Below are 14,102 nucleotides of genomic sequence, written 5' to 3'. Positions count from 1 at the left end.
ATTTGTACCCCATAATATGCCGAAATAAAGTGGTAGGATATTTTTCAATCTTAACTATTTTTGCAGTTTTCAACATTCAGGAGCACATGACAGTTCTTGCTATTAATTGCTTTCCTATGGAGTCTTAGACTTATATATTTAAACAATTAGCAGTGGTTGAGGTCTATCCCGGTGGGGCTTTTTCTGTAGCCATACATCGTTGGAAACGCCTCATAGAGTAACATTGTGGTTTTGCTTTCCTCACAGGACTATTTGTTAGATCTGTGGGAAGAAACTACCAGACAGTTGCTAAAAGTATAAGACACCTAATAATTTGTTTTTACCGTAGGTATTGGCATATCCCACTGATCTGTACTATTCCTGAGTGATGGCTTTAGGTGAGTTTTTTAATTGGTGACAATGTAATTTTGGGGGAATATAGTTACAGTTCAGATGATGAATTTAACTGTTCAACTGCTGAATGATACAGACATGAACTAAAACTTAATTCTGACAGCTGAATGGCCATAATACATATAAATCTGGATATTAAACTTAGATTTTAGTTTTTATAACTAGAAATATTTACAGCAGCCTTTCTAAATCTTGGTACTTTGTCTGTAGGTACTAATGATTTGAACTCATTCACTTTTCCAAGAGGTAAGTGAAATATTTAATTTGCTGAGGACTCAAAAATTATGAGAAACATGTAAACTGAGTATAGCATCCCAATATTTTTATAACCAGGAGTTTATTTCAGTTATAAAAGATCTTGGCAAAATAATTTGCCACAATGTTACGTATTTTTGTATAGAATGAAAAATGACAAGACTGACTGGTTCATCCTTATATGTATACCTGGATATGTTGATTCAATTGAATTGCTTTAAAGGGATTTTTGCCCAATAAGTTGGCAATTTGAGCAACAGTGATGTTGACATTTCTAGTGCAGTCTTACAGAGATTTGACTTGATAGGTCCATATGTAAGTTATATAATATATAGAGATTGGGCAAAGATGACTAGAACTACAGTTTTAAATAGTTGTTTCCTGATTAGAATAATTATGAATAAAGGTCAAATTGCTGTACCTATTAACAGGAACTTGAATTTTAGAATTTGTGTATTTTCAGTAGCAGCATTATAAACTTGGGATAGTTAAGTCATAATTGCACTGCATGGTATCTGCATTCAGCAGTTTACTCCTGCTGGGGTGTTCAAAGGTCAGTGCCATAGAAATTCAGTATCTGGCATCGTTGGTTTTCTTGGCTTTGTGCATGTTAAACCTGGTATTTCTATTGATACAGTATTTCTGTAGTTTTCTCATTGCTTAGTTTGATATAGTCTTCAATAGTAACTAATAATGCTGCTTTTTCTAGGGTGTCAAATTGAGAACCAGGCAGATCCAACTACTCTAAAAACGTAAGGTTTTCTATTTCTGTTCCTTTATAGCTGCTTGCTTCTTCCCCCTATTGTTAGCATTGCCAGCATAACAAAAACTGCATGCAGATACTTTCATGGTGTGTACAATCTGGAGATGAACTTTTACAAAGCCTCATTCTAGATGAGAATGGACACTTGATCATAGTGTCCAAAAATTGTTGATGTGGCTAAATTGACACAGGTTATGCTTCCATCACAGTACATGTATTACAGTGGTGACAATGAGACCTGTAACATTTTACACAGCTTGCTGTTGAAGTGTAAGAATGTTGACTTCAGTATTAGAGACTAAATAATATATAGTCATGCATCGTGTAATGATGATTTTACACACGGTCAGGATCATCAGTATCACTGTCTTCCACCTCCACATCTGTCCCACTGGAAGGTCTTCATAGGTACTAACAGGCATGGGGCTGTCATCTCCGATGATGATAATACCTTGCGAAGGACCTGCCTTAGACTGTTTACAGTTAACCTTTTTATAAGTAGAACGGGAAAGCACACTCTAAGAAGTATAATTTAGATAATGGTGATAAGTATTGTACATAATTGTACGTGCTACATTTTTGTATGACTGGCAGTACAGGTTTGCTTGCACCTGCATCACCAGCCTCATTATATGCAGCCCATTGTTGACCGAAACATGTGGTGTGTGACTGCATTAGATTTATGTGTCAAAATACCAATGTACTTTCTGTAATTCAACTTTTAGGACCGTGAAGTAACATGCTCAAAGAAATTAGGTTCCAAAAATTCTTGGTAAGTTATCTCAAAGGCCATACAGGTATTTTGTTGAGCACTAGATCTTTTTACAAATAAGTATTCATTCTAATAGGATTGTTAGAATCCTATTGCAACCAAAGTCTAGTAGTTGATTTATCACCATTAGATTTTATGATGTCAGTGTGCATTCACATTGGTTATCAAGGATGTATGATGTTATGATGATGGGCAAAATGTTCAACTGCTCTGAATGGGCTGAATGAAAATAGCCTTTCTGAACATCAGTCCATGTGAGAATAGTACAATGAGCTCAGTTACCTGAAACATACATGTTTCTAAATAGTTGTCTTTGGTGTTTGTGATCATAGAGCAGATTAACACGAATGGAAGTAGGATCATTCAGCCTTAATTTTAAAATATATTTTAGATATTCATTTAAATGAGCTGAATTGAAAAGATACAGATAGTTGCAATGAGCAATTTTAAGCCTGGAATTTTCAATACATAATGGTTGGGCACTGGGTTTTAGGATACTTTGGAACCTAAACAAACTCAAGCCAGATTTCTGCATTTAATAGTAAATATGACTAAAATTTTTCCATAGGTGAAGAGTTTAAGTTTTCATCATTATGCCCATAAAAAAGCAGCCAAAATAAAAAGAATTGTGGCAAGCAACTTCTGGTAAGACAAAAGCACCTTTTTGCCGAAGAATATAATGGTCATTACCAAGGCTTTTAGAATGCAGTTTCTCATTTGCTGTGGACATGACCATAAAAAAACTTCCCACTTAGGTTTTCTATCTGCTACTTTGCTAGCACTCAGCCTAGTGGGAACATTTTATTAACCCTTTATTAGACTATTTTACTTCCATTGCCTAGATGAGCACTGTCCATGTGAAAATACAAGGCAAGCAGCATGTGGTTATTTAATATCTGAAATTTATAGCAAACTCATTTCACATTCTCACTGGCCACAGTGCACACACCTAGCTAATTATCATTATAACTCTTCTGGATTGCTAATAAGTAGGGTTTCATTATGTGATCATCTCTGGAAATGTAACTTTTATGTTGTTATGTAGGGCTGACAGGACAACTATGGATTGAGGATCTGTTCTTTTAAAAAGGTATGTACTACACATTAGGAAAGGGCATTGGTCATTTCAAAGAGGGCTCATGGAGTTGTGAAACCAAGAGCTCTTAACGCTGTGACCAAATATTGAAGTTCTCTGCAGGATGTTGTAACACTAAATAGTGCTATGTTTTCCTGAGGAGAGGTACAAGACATTGCCACTCATCATTATGACATTAAATCATCCATGATTGTTGATATGGGAAACTAAATGTCTCAGATATAACTGAAATATTTCTTCTTCAGGGCCATCTTGAAGGTAAATCTTCAAAGACCACCAACCTTTGAGGAACTAAGGCTACCTTGATATGGACAGTGGAAGGAATCATCTGTGAAATTCCTTGAATAAAAATTTATTGACTTTAAAAAAATAAATAATTTTGCCTTAATGCCATAATAAAAAAACTTTTTATACTTTTTGTAGAAAGTCAGCATGTATTTTTGGCTCGGAGTTTCTCTAGTGTTTTCTGTGGGAGGGAATAAAAAAAGTAGCGGTTTCAATTGTGTATGTATACCTTCAGCTTGAAAAATTGGACTTGCCCCCCTACCACCCCCAATTCTGCTCACCTTATGAAATTCTCTTGCCCTTGCTCTGTTTTGGGCATAATTTGATTTCTCTTCATTTTGCTGTTTCACTTTAGCAAGTGGATTGTATAATCTGTAAGAAATTTATATTAAATTAAAGAGAAATACTGCAGAAAAGCAACTCACTAAAAAACCAGTCAGCCCTACCTTAGAGCCCTTTGTTGCATGAGGGCTTGTGTCATGTGTCCGTCTGGAGAAAGAGAGGCTCTGATTTTATTCACACCCTTTAGGCCACTCACAGATGAACCTGAGAAAAACAAGGGATTTGATAAATGAAAGAAAGGCCAGATTTTCAACATATATCTGTGAAAAATTATACATTTCTGTGAGGAAAGTTACTCCTAACTATTGAGGGAGGTTTGCTGAACATTAATTTTTTTAAAGTCAACATACCTATAGTTGGTTTCTCTGGAACTATTTTCATTTGAGAATTTTCAGAGACACGAATTTTATTCCGTATTTCTTTCTGCCTTTGGCAGGATCTTTCCATAAATGTTTTTTTTCTCTTTACAAATGCTTCTTGTAAACTACCTGGTATAGGTGTAAATTTTGGAAGAGTTTCTGCTGGGAGATAAAATGTACTTCATTTAGCTTTTAGAGTTATGGGGGCTTAAAGTTAACAGGCAGCTCCCACTGGCCCCTGGTCTTGACACATTTCAGTATACTCAGGCATACCTGCAGACACTGTTGACGTCTCTATTGAAAGCTCTGATGCAGCTGGACAATCTGAGACTTCTGTTTCTGATACAAAAGGCAGAAATTCACTCACCTAATGATAAGAAAGTCATGTCAATTTTGTTCCAATTTTTGCTTTTAGAGTAACCTCTAGTTCTTTACTTGGGGAAGGAGCCAACTTACCAGGTATCTTCAAAAATTTGTTTTTATTAACCACATTACCTACCATCCCTATTGTCCCCCAATGCAACCACAAGATGTTTTCCCAGTTAGCACAGTATCTGCAGATAACACTTCCATGCACTTGTATTTGAAAGTTTTAATTTTAGGTTGCCTTCCTTGGATAAAAAGATCTAAATATGCTCATTGTGGGTGGCATTGGGTGGATTATATCCAACTCACTTGGATCTTATACTTAAAATTCTTGTTTTTGTCTCTACCTCTTCTCCATACCACTTCTGTATTTTCATTTGTCGACTGCCTCCTTACTTCCCTTGTAAAAACAATTACCAGTTGTTCTAAAGTCATTATTCAACATCTTCAAATACATTTAGGTATAAAGTGCCTTCTAACTTAGCCTTGGAACACAACCTGTATGATAAAAATAGTTCGGCTACAGTGTAGGAGGTAGGTATGAGCTCTGGAAAAAGGATGTTTGGGACTTCTCTGAAAAATTCTGTGGTGGTGATAAGAGAAAAATGCATAGTAGTTGCCATAATAAATTACTGCACCGAACAGCTGGTAGGGGTGTCAAGTTTGAGTCTTGACTAACTTAACCCTTTGCACTCGGATGTCGAGTATGACTCGACACTTAGCATGGGTTAGTAGCTCACACCATGAAAAATTAGATTAAAATTATTCTTTGACTGTATCAATAATTTGAAATATTAAAAAATCCAAATAAATAAGTTTGTATGAAAAGAAACTCCAGTATTTATTATTCTGGGGTATTTAAAAATATTAAGTCCTGAGTAGAACAAAGGAATCGGGGGGGGGGGGGGGAGCAAGTGAGTGCAAAGGGTTAAGAGTTAATCCATAGCATAATTCCCTCCAATGACTAAGAATTGAAATTACAAGGTAGGTGTGAATCAACTGGTTTGCTTGTATTGGAAATACAAAACAGAAGGAATGTGCATGTCATTTTTTTCCTTTAGGATCAAAAGCTTCAAAATAAACTTCCAAAACAACAGATTGCACTCTATATTCACCTCAGATCTGGATTTCTTTACCCAACTTTTAAGGACACCTTTTCTGCCTCTTAAAAGCAGAAGACATGAATTGCAACTCAAGACTTTTTTTATTGATACAGAATCTCACTCTGTTGCCCAGGCTAGAGTGCCATAATGTCAGTCACAGCAACCCAAACTCCTGGGCTCAAGTGATCCTCCTTCCTTCAGCCTCACACCTGGCTAATTTTTTTTTCTATGTTTACTAGAGAAGTCGTCTCACTCTTACTCAGGCTGGTCTCAAATTTCTGAACTCAAGTGATCCTCTTCCTCTGCTTCCCAGAGTGCTAGGATTACAGGCGTGAGCCACTGAGCCTGGCCCTCACTCCAGACTTAACATCTTAACCATATATATTTATACTTAGGAGATTTTGAGGGGTTTTCCTTTTCTCGTCAGCTGGTTTGCAAACAATTCTAGTGTAAGAAAAGATGCCATGTGGAAAAAAAAACCCTCTGTGCAATTTATAGTTACAGATTGCTGTATCAATAAATCGATGTTTCAATAAGAGCTATGAAATTTACCTGAAAACAGCTTTCTGCCTCATTCTCTCTCTTTTCTTCTAGTGTTAAGTTTGCAAAATCCGCTTCAGCAATACTGTTATCACTGGTGCTCACTAAAGTAAGTTCTGGTTCTTCCATTATACCATGGCCAGATTCTGTCTCCTTTTCAGTACAATTAAAAGGGAAATCACGTCAAAAGAACAGCCTTAGAACTTTCAAAATATGCAAAAAGTAAATAAATGTTCACTTTATACATCATGTGCATTTTGTATAAATGTCAAAATTATGGAGGAAAAACAACAGATTCCCCTTGAGCTCTCATGCTCCAGTGTTCACTTGTAGAAATACTAGAGAGCAGCCAGGCGCAGTGGCTCACACCTGTAATCATAGCACTCTGGGAAGCCGAGGTAGGCAGATTGCTCCAGGCCAGGAGTTCGAAACCAGCCTGAGCAAGAGTGAGACCCCGTCTCTACTAAAAATAGAAAGAAATTAATTGGCCAACTAACATATACAGAAAAAATTAGCCGGGCACAGTGGCGCATGCCTGTAGTCTCAGCTACTCAGGAGGCTGAGACAGCAGGATTGCTTGAGCCCAGGAGTTTATGGTTGCTGTGAGCTAGGCTGACACCATAGCACTCGCTCTAGCCTGGGAAACAAATCGAGACTCTATCTCAAAAAAAAAAAAAATACTGGAGAAGACTCGGGATGGGGTGAAATAATATAACTGAAAATATCTACTGTAAGGACTACAAACTTACAGGGGTAGTCCGATAACATGAGTGCAGGCTGACTGGAGCTATGCAGAACTGGAGCGCATATCCTATCTAAAGGGAGCAGTCAGTGGCTGACCTAGCCAAATATGGGCCACTGCTGCCACATTATGAATTTTTCAAAGGGAACTATCTTTAGTTTTAAACATTGAGCAAGAATGTAAAAACAGATAAAACACAGCAACCAAATTAAACACGCATTTGTGGTATAGATATAACCCTTATTTTCAATCTCCTGTATATTTGTGGAAAAGGATAAACTATATAACTTGCTAAATAGGAACAATGTTCTAATACTTATTCCAGTAATGGTTTCGGTCCCGTGCAGTGAGGCTTAACACTGAAAGTGTTGAAGCACAGGAAGAGACATCATTTATTGGGAAAGTTGATGAAGGATATCTGAATTGGGATGAAAAAGATCTTTCATAAAATTCTCTCAGGAACAGCTTTCAAAATTTGGAGTTTTCTTGTTTTACTGAGTGACCATTTCTGAGTGGTCATTTCTAGTGACCACAAACATGATTATCTCAGGAATATTACAAGTAGTTTTGCTTCTCTTGTGTTTCTAAAGTTTTTCCTGAGAAGGAACTTAAATGCTATTTTTATAACACAGATTTTACTTACCCAGGTTGGAATAGAGTTCTGTAATGAAAATGATCCAGAATTTATAGAGAGCTCTGATTGTCCTAGTTGAGATAGGGTTTTTATGATTTTTGGGGTTTCAGTTTCAGTTGAATTCTCATCTCGCATAGTTACCGAATGTGATGGATGAACTGAAGTTCCCATCTCCACTGTTCTTACACATAATTGAGAGTCAATTTCATCTACATGTGGATTTATGTCTACAACTCTACCGGTTTCATTTTTATCAACTTCAATGAGTCCTTGACTTTGTAACATTGTAACAACCCCTCTTTCTGATAGTTCTTCAAATCCCAGTGTTTCTTTTCTGCTTTCCAGTTGCTGTTTTATTGAGCTTCGACTAGAAGTAGAACCACATGGAGTGCTATGTTGTACATTTAACTGATCAAATACATTAGCCTCATCAGATGAACTGGAGACTGAACTTAGCACATTTCCTACAGAGAGCTGGAAATCACTTTTTTTCTTATTTTGTAATATTTCAGTATGTTCTTCAGAGGAATAGTTCTGGTTTTCCATGCCTTGGAAAGAATCTCTTGCTTCAATGCTAAAAATACTTGGTAAATCAGCATGCTGGCTCCCCTCCTGTGAAGAAAATTCTGGCAGAAGCTGTTGAAAAGATTGTTCAGATCCTGCATTAAGAAGTTTAAGAAATCAGTTAATCATTACTATATGTTGTAAAACTGGAATACAGACATAGTCTCTAATAGTTTCTAAGTAAATTGCAAATAATAAAGTCAGGTTACTACCTACAATTTTAGGAGTGAAAGTTGATGTATGTAAACATGAATACAAAGATAAGGATGGTCACAGTCATTTTCAATCAATTCTATAACACCAGGTATGTTCTCCTTTTCTAATATTATTTAATAAAGAAAGTATGGCTATAAGACATCATAAGGATGTTTTTCCCCATAAGAGAACTGAATATTAATTTTAATAACAGAAAGACTTAGCATAAGACATACATGTATATCTCATATACATTAAAAAAGTTCTAGAAGGACATTTTAACTGTAAGGTTCCAGGCAGGGAAGTTGTAGAATAAGAGGTAATACTTTTGCTTTTTATTTAATAAAGTTCAGTATTATTTTAAAAAATGTATATATTACTTCTGTTATTTAAATAAATATATAATTAAAGAAACAAAACTTATAACACCAGGGACAGGGGTGAGAACAAAGAGATACCAGACATAATTTCTAAGGAAATGGATGTAAAGAACCATAAAAAAAGAGTACTGTGTTTTAGTTAACTTTTTCTAACTTAGTCATACATACCCTCAATAATATTTTCTGTAGCAAAACTCTGAGCTGCAGCATGAGCCAAGTTAGTGTCAGGTTGCTGATCCAGGCTTGTGTTAAGAGAAGAATGCAGGCTAGTCCTCCTCAACGCTGTGAAAGAAACTGTACTTTTGGATGATATAGTAGCACGGTGGTTTTCAGATGAAGACTCTGGGCTCTGACAGAAAACAAGGAAAGGTTGAAATACTGATGGCGTATCACCAATTGGATCAACAATCATGATGTTCCCTTGATATTATCTTTCTTATTTACCACTTTACTATCACAGTAATAATTTGCTTATTCAAGCCCAATTGTTCCTTTTTAGTCAGTATAAAGGTGACTTAAAAAAAAAAATCATTTAGAAAACAAATTGTGGGCCATGCTGTAATCCTAGCACTTAAGGAGGCTGAAGCAGGATTATTTGAGGCCAGGAGTTCAAGACCGGCCTAAGCAACATATCGAGACCGCATCTCTACAAAAAAATTAAAAAATTCACTGGATGTCATGGTACGTGCCTGTAGTCCAAGCTACTCGGGAGGTTGAGGCAGGAGGATCACTTTAAGCCTAGGAGTTTGAGGTTGCTGTGAGCTATGATGATGGCACTGTGCTCTAGACTGGGCAACAGAGCGAGATCCCCAACTCAAAAAAAAAATTAAATTAAAAAAGAAAATAGTAAATTAACCAGGTAGAACTTAGAACACAATGAGATAATTTTCTGATAAGCATGAACTATGTGCAGTAGTCTAAGATGTCAGTCTATGGAAATAAAAAAGACCCAGGTTTGAACCTTAGCTCCTTTATTGTATAGGAAGAGACGATTTAATTTTTATAGAATCACAGAATATTTATCTGTTTAAATATGTTACACAGTTAAAAGTTCTCAAGTCTTTTATGGGATTGTGGCCACTAGTTGGAGATAAGGCTTATAGGACAAAGAAAATTCAAATGCAGCATTTTTCAATTTTGGTTTCACCTTAGAATCATTTGGAGGAGCTTTTAAGTGGGAGTGCTTACCTGAACACTACCAGAGATTCTGGTTTAATTGGTCTGGAGTGTAGAGTTTGAGCAATGAACTTTTCCGCATGATTCTAATAAGGTTAAGACAGATTGTTCTAACACAAAACTTAAATCTGTTCTTGGAAATTCACTACAATGTGACATCTACTTTAATATACCTGGTAAAAGTCTCTGTTGTCTTGAGAAATCCCAGAGGATGGTGATGAATCAAAATCTGGATGTGGTTCTAAGGGTTTAAATAGCTGACGATGCAAATTTGGAAAAATCTGTTCCAGTTCTGGAAAGTCAAGGTCAACTGCTGGAATTTTGAGGGGAAAAAAGAGATACATTTTTAAAATTTAAAGTAAAGCCTAGTAAAGGAGTATGAACACATTTATAAAAGCTTTTTTTTTTTTTTTACATAACACCAGTAAGTTGTTGCCATTTTTTTCCATAACTGGCTGATCCTTACAAATTAAGTCCTATGATGATCATTTTCAAAGGTCCAAAAAATATGGATCCTCTCCATGACCAAAACTTCTGACAAATATAAACTTCCATTTCTGCTAGCTCCAAAGCCTTATGAGAAGTTAACAGGCCATATACGAATTGTTGTAAGCTTAAAAAAGAAAAAAGAATAGCCCACTATATTCAAGGTTCTGTGGAGCAACACTGTACTTTAAGTGTTGCTATCTCATTTAATAGCCAACATCCCACTTTTATGGAAGATGAAAGAGTAACTTTCCCAAGGTTTTACAACTAGGAAATGGTCAAACTATGACTTGAATCCAGATCTGTCTGATTTCTGACTCTTGCTCTTAATGCTGGCAATGCTGCCTCAGCTGTAGTAGCAAACTTTGCAATGGTAAAGAATGATTTGCTGGCCAGGGATGGTGGCTCATGCCTATAAATCCTATCATCTGGGAGGCTGAGGAGGGAGGATCGTTTGAGGTCAGGAGTTTGACACCAGCCTGAGCAAGAGTGAGCCCCCATCTCTACTAAACACAGAAAAAATTAGATGGACAACTAAAAATATATAGAAAAAATTAGCCAGGCATGGTGGCACATGCCTGTAGAGCCAGCTACTCGGGAGGCTGAGGCAGGAGGATTGCTTGAGCCCAGAAATTTGAGGTTGCTGTGAGTTAGTCTAATGCCATGACACTCTAGCCTAGGCAACAGAACAAGACTGTGTCTCAAAAAAAAAAAAAAAGAAAGAAAAAAGAATGATTTGCTAATCTCTTCTATGCATTCTTTAGTCAGTCTAACTGGTTCCACATGCCCTCTCTCATTAATTTTCCTCAATATTTTCTGTGGTATAACTGCTGCAGCAGACCATAAAAACATTAAGCTTAAATAATCACTATTTAAAGTATTCCTTTAAAATAATTTTACCCCGCAAGTCTGTTTTTGTGAGTATCAAATTTGCTTCATTTATATACTTGTCTGTGATGTGCGGAGAGTGTGTGTGACCAGATGTAAATTCTTCCACTGCAGGCAAAAGAGATTTATGACTCTCTGAAGAGTTGTGCCGTTGATAAATAACTTGTATTGAAGGAACTATAGAACTTAAAATATTTGTTTCATCTTCTTTATCGGTGGTAGATTCTTGTTCCCTATCATCCATGTGCTCTGCAAATGACCCTGAAAATCAAGTTTAATGAAAATATTTAATTGACATCGACATTATATTCCTTTTAATGGTTACTAACTTCCTTGGAGACATAATTTGGTAGAGAGGCATGGCAATATATGTTGCTAAGAAAACAGCGCAAGCAAGAAATTTGCTTAGATTTCCACTGAATGGCAAAATGTGACATTAGCAAATTCTTCTCAAAAGTGTTGCTGAGTATCTAGAGAGCATCCCTGTTAACTTCCAGTCATGTTTAGAATACCATACTGTCCAATATTCTTCCAAGCATGAATACTTTGGGTCGGGGGGACTGTTAATCTCAACGGCAATCTATTGTGAAAAAGCAATGCTTCTTCCCTCCACTAGACTGCAACACAACTGGTGCTGCTCTTTCAATTTATTTACAAACATTTTCACATTATTACCTGGATCTGTAAAGCTCAAATCTGTGTTTTCATAACTTAGAAAGCTCCCAGTAGAAACAGTTCCTGAAGATAATGGCTCATGAGAAATCTCTTGTGTTTTGGCCTAGAAATTAAGAGGAATATTAGACCATGACATAGGTAGTAATAACTAAAAAAAAAACCAAACCATCAACCTCAGCAGTTACCAATTCTGAGCTCAGGTCAAGTGTAGAAACCTTCATAGTTACAAAGGTCAGTAGTAAAAACCTTTTCATCATTGCTCAGAAATGATTAGCCTTTCATACACATGCATACATACACATAAATACACAAACACACCCCTCCAATCTCATTCATGCATCAGCAGACACTCAGTTATCCACTGACATCTTTATGAAAACACACACACACGTGCACACACACACACCCTTCCAGATATAAGCCCTTATTGTTTTACAGTTTTGCTTCTCAGAACTGTAGAGATCATGCATCAGGTAGACTGGAATGTCTTCTGATGCTCAGATTTGGCTATTTTCATCATTGATCCACTTCAGTAAGAGCAGATCTCAGAGAACACAGACTTTAATATTTCACAACTTCTGTACACCGGAATATGAAGCCAAACAGCCCTCAAAATTTAGTAAATATTATTACTAACCTCATTATCTGGCTTTACATTCAGACCCAGATATGTATGCTCTTCTTCCTCAACAGCATAACTTAATACTGCATGATTTTCAAGAATAGACTTCTTGACCTTGACTGAAAAATGGATTTTGGAATTCAAAATGGGGGGAAAAAGTTTGGATTAGGACACATCAAATTCTTAGCATCAGAAGGCATCATCCCCTGCTTTCCAACAATTTGTTTTAATATTTTGCTTTTTAGAGTTGCTTTATTTTATTTTATTTTATTTTTTTTTTTTTTTGAGACAGAGTCTTGCTTTGTTGTCCAGGCTAGAGTGAGTGCCGTGGCGTCAGCCTAGCTCACAGCAACCTCAAACTCCTGGGCTCGAGTGATCCTTCTGCCTCAGCCTCCCGAGTAGCTGGGACTACAGGCATGCACCACTATGCCCGGCTAATTTTTTTTTTTTTATATATATATCAGTTGGCCAATTAATTTCTTTCTATTTATAGTAGAGACGGGGTCTCACTCTTGCTCAGGCTGGTTTTGAACTCCTGACCTTGAGCAATCCGCCCGCCTCGGCCTCCCAAGAGCTAGGATTACAGGCGTGAGCCACAGCGCCCGGCCTTTTATTTTATTTTTGAGGCAGAGTATCACTTTGTTGCCCAGGCTAGAGTGAGTGCCGTGGCATCAGCCTAGCTCACAGCAACCTCAATCTCTTGGGCTCAAGCGATCCTACTGCCTCAGCCTCCCAAGTAGCTGGGACTACAGGCATGCGCCACCATGCCCGGCTAATTCTTTTGTATATATATTTTTAGTTGGTCAATTAATTTCTTTCTATTTTTAGTGGAGACGGGGTCTCGCTCAGGCTGGTTTTGAACTCCTGACCTAGAGCAATCTGCCCACCTCGGCCTCCCAGAATGCTAGGATTACAGGCATGAGCCACCGTGCCCGTCCTGAGTTGCTTTATTTTAGATCAAAGAAAAAAGTTCACCTTATTATTTGTTAAAAACATTTACTAGTCAGCACAATATACATTTTCTGGAAATTTGCAGCTATCATTATTTTATGAATAAAATGCTTTAAAAATATTTGAATATTAGGTCTAAAAGCTAGAATAGTGCCAATTTGATAGAAAATATTGTCATTATTTTAAGTTGAGAAAAATATTCCATCATACACACAGTATGGTCCAAAAGGTAAGAAAAATGGATATAAAAGAGACAATAAAGAAATACACCAAAGTGTAACCAGTGGTTGCTTATGAATGGTAGCACAAGCAGTAATTTCATTTTTTAAATATGGAATGCTTCACGAATTTGCGTGTCATCCTTGTGCAGGGGCCGTACTAATCTTCCCTGAATTGGTCCAATTTTAGTATATGTGCTGCCGAAGCACACACAAAAGGAATAATTTTTACTTATTCTGTTTTAGTGTTTTCTAAATTCACAATGAGTACATATTGCTTTTATTTGAATGATCATT

The 14,102-nt window shown here is 36.7% G+C and overlaps 2 protein-coding genes and 10 non-coding genes across 22 annotated transcripts in view; 8 read left to right on the top strand and 4 right to left on the bottom strand.

Moving 5' to 3' along the window:
• TAF1D (TATA-box binding protein associated factor, RNA polymerase I subunit D) overlaps positions 1-3,705 on the top strand; it is a 38,536-nt gene extending 34,831 nt beyond the window's left edge. For 3 of the 5 annotated variants that reach the window (XM_076002441.1, XM_012739658.3, XM_020286656.2), the window contains 5 exons: positions 329-377; positions 604-639; positions 1,358-1,400; positions 2,137-2,183; positions 2,752-3,705. In XM_076002441.1, coding sequence (XP_075858556.1) covers positions 329-348 — 20 coding nt within the window. In that variant the 3' untranslated portion in view covers positions 349-377; positions 604-639; positions 1,358-1,400; positions 2,137-2,183; positions 2,752-3,705. The remainder of the gene's footprint in view (positions 1-328; positions 378-603; positions 640-1,357; positions 1,401-2,136; positions 2,184-2,751) is intronic. The other 2 variants (XM_020286653.2, XM_076002440.1) reach the window with 2 other exon arrangements.
• The window catches only part of CEP295 (centrosomal protein 295), a 58,618-nt gene that overhangs the window by 2,020 nt on the left and 42,496 nt on the right, over positions 1-14,102 (bottom strand). For 2 of the 7 annotated variants that reach the window (XM_076002431.1, XM_076002438.1), the window contains 11 exons: positions 12,652-12,755; positions 12,015-12,117; positions 11,352-11,600; positions 10,139-10,278; positions 8,958-9,138; positions 7,660-8,309; positions 6,287-6,427; positions 4,539-4,632; positions 4,257-4,427; positions 4,011-4,110; positions 3,846-3,936 (listed from right to left, as the gene is read on the bottom strand). In XM_076002431.1, the coding sequence (XP_075858546.1) occupies positions 3,846-3,936; positions 4,011-4,110; positions 4,257-4,427; positions 4,539-4,632; positions 6,287-6,427; positions 7,660-8,309; positions 8,958-9,138; positions 10,139-10,278; positions 11,352-11,600; positions 12,015-12,117; positions 12,652-12,755 (2,024 nt within the window). Of the gene's footprint in view, positions 1-3,615; positions 3,746-3,845; positions 3,937-4,010; positions 4,111-4,256; positions 4,428-4,538; positions 4,633-6,286; positions 6,428-7,659; positions 8,310-8,957; positions 9,139-10,138; positions 10,279-11,351; positions 11,601-12,014; positions 12,118-12,651; positions 12,756-14,102 lie in introns of those variants that run through there. The other 5 variants (XM_076002434.1, XM_076002432.1, XM_076002433.1 and 2 more) reach the window with 5 other exon arrangements.
• LOC142870829 (small nucleolar RNA SNORA18) lies at positions 156-287 on the top strand. The gene has a single exon (XR_012919159.1). It is a non-coding gene; the product is annotated as a small nucleolar RNA SNORA18 (small nucleolar RNA).
• LOC142870850 (small nucleolar RNA SNORD5) lies at positions 427-498 on the top strand. Its single transcript, XR_012919179.1, has one exon. It is a non-coding gene; the product is annotated as a small nucleolar RNA SNORD5 (small nucleolar RNA).
• LOC142870819 (small nucleolar RNA SNORA8) lies at positions 1,149-1,287 on the top strand. Its single transcript, XR_012919149.1, has one exon. It is a non-coding gene; the product is annotated as a small nucleolar RNA SNORA8 (small nucleolar RNA).
• Positions 1,530-1,660, top strand: LOC142870823 (small nucleolar RNA SNORA1). The gene has a single exon (XR_012919153.1). It is a non-coding gene; the product is annotated as a small nucleolar RNA SNORA1 (small nucleolar RNA).
• Positions 2,359-2,431, top strand: LOC142870818 (small nucleolar RNA Z40). The gene has a single exon (XR_012919148.1). It is a non-coding gene; the product is annotated as a small nucleolar RNA Z40 (small nucleolar RNA).
• On the top strand, positions 2,864-2,985 carry LOC142870827 (small nucleolar RNA SNORA32). The gene has a single exon (XR_012919157.1). It is a non-coding gene; the product is annotated as a small nucleolar RNA SNORA32 (small nucleolar RNA).
• On the top strand, positions 3,302-3,429 carry LOC142870821 (small nucleolar RNA SNORA25). The gene has a single exon (XR_012919151.1). It is a non-coding gene; the product is annotated as a small nucleolar RNA SNORA25 (small nucleolar RNA).
• Positions 12,206-12,276, bottom strand: LOC142870834 (small nucleolar RNA U2-30). The gene has a single exon (XR_012919163.1). It is a non-coding gene; the product is annotated as a small nucleolar RNA U2-30 (small nucleolar RNA).
• On the bottom strand, positions 12,460-12,539 carry LOC142870835 (small nucleolar RNA U2-19). Its single transcript, XR_012919164.1, has one exon. It is a non-coding gene; the product is annotated as a small nucleolar RNA U2-19 (small nucleolar RNA).
• LOC142870741 (U6 spliceosomal RNA) lies at positions 13,913-14,015 on the bottom strand. Its single transcript, XR_012919086.1, has one exon. It is a non-coding gene; the product is annotated as a U6 spliceosomal RNA (small nuclear RNA).

This window comes from Microcebus murinus, chromosome 4 (genome assembly GCF_040939455.1).
Source record: "Microcebus murinus isolate Inina chromosome 4, M.murinus_Inina_mat1.0, whole genome shotgun sequence".
NCBI lineage: Eukaryota > Metazoa > Chordata > Mammalia > Primates > Cheirogaleidae > Microcebus > Microcebus murinus.
This window is presented reverse-complemented; position numbering and strand designations above follow the sequence as displayed.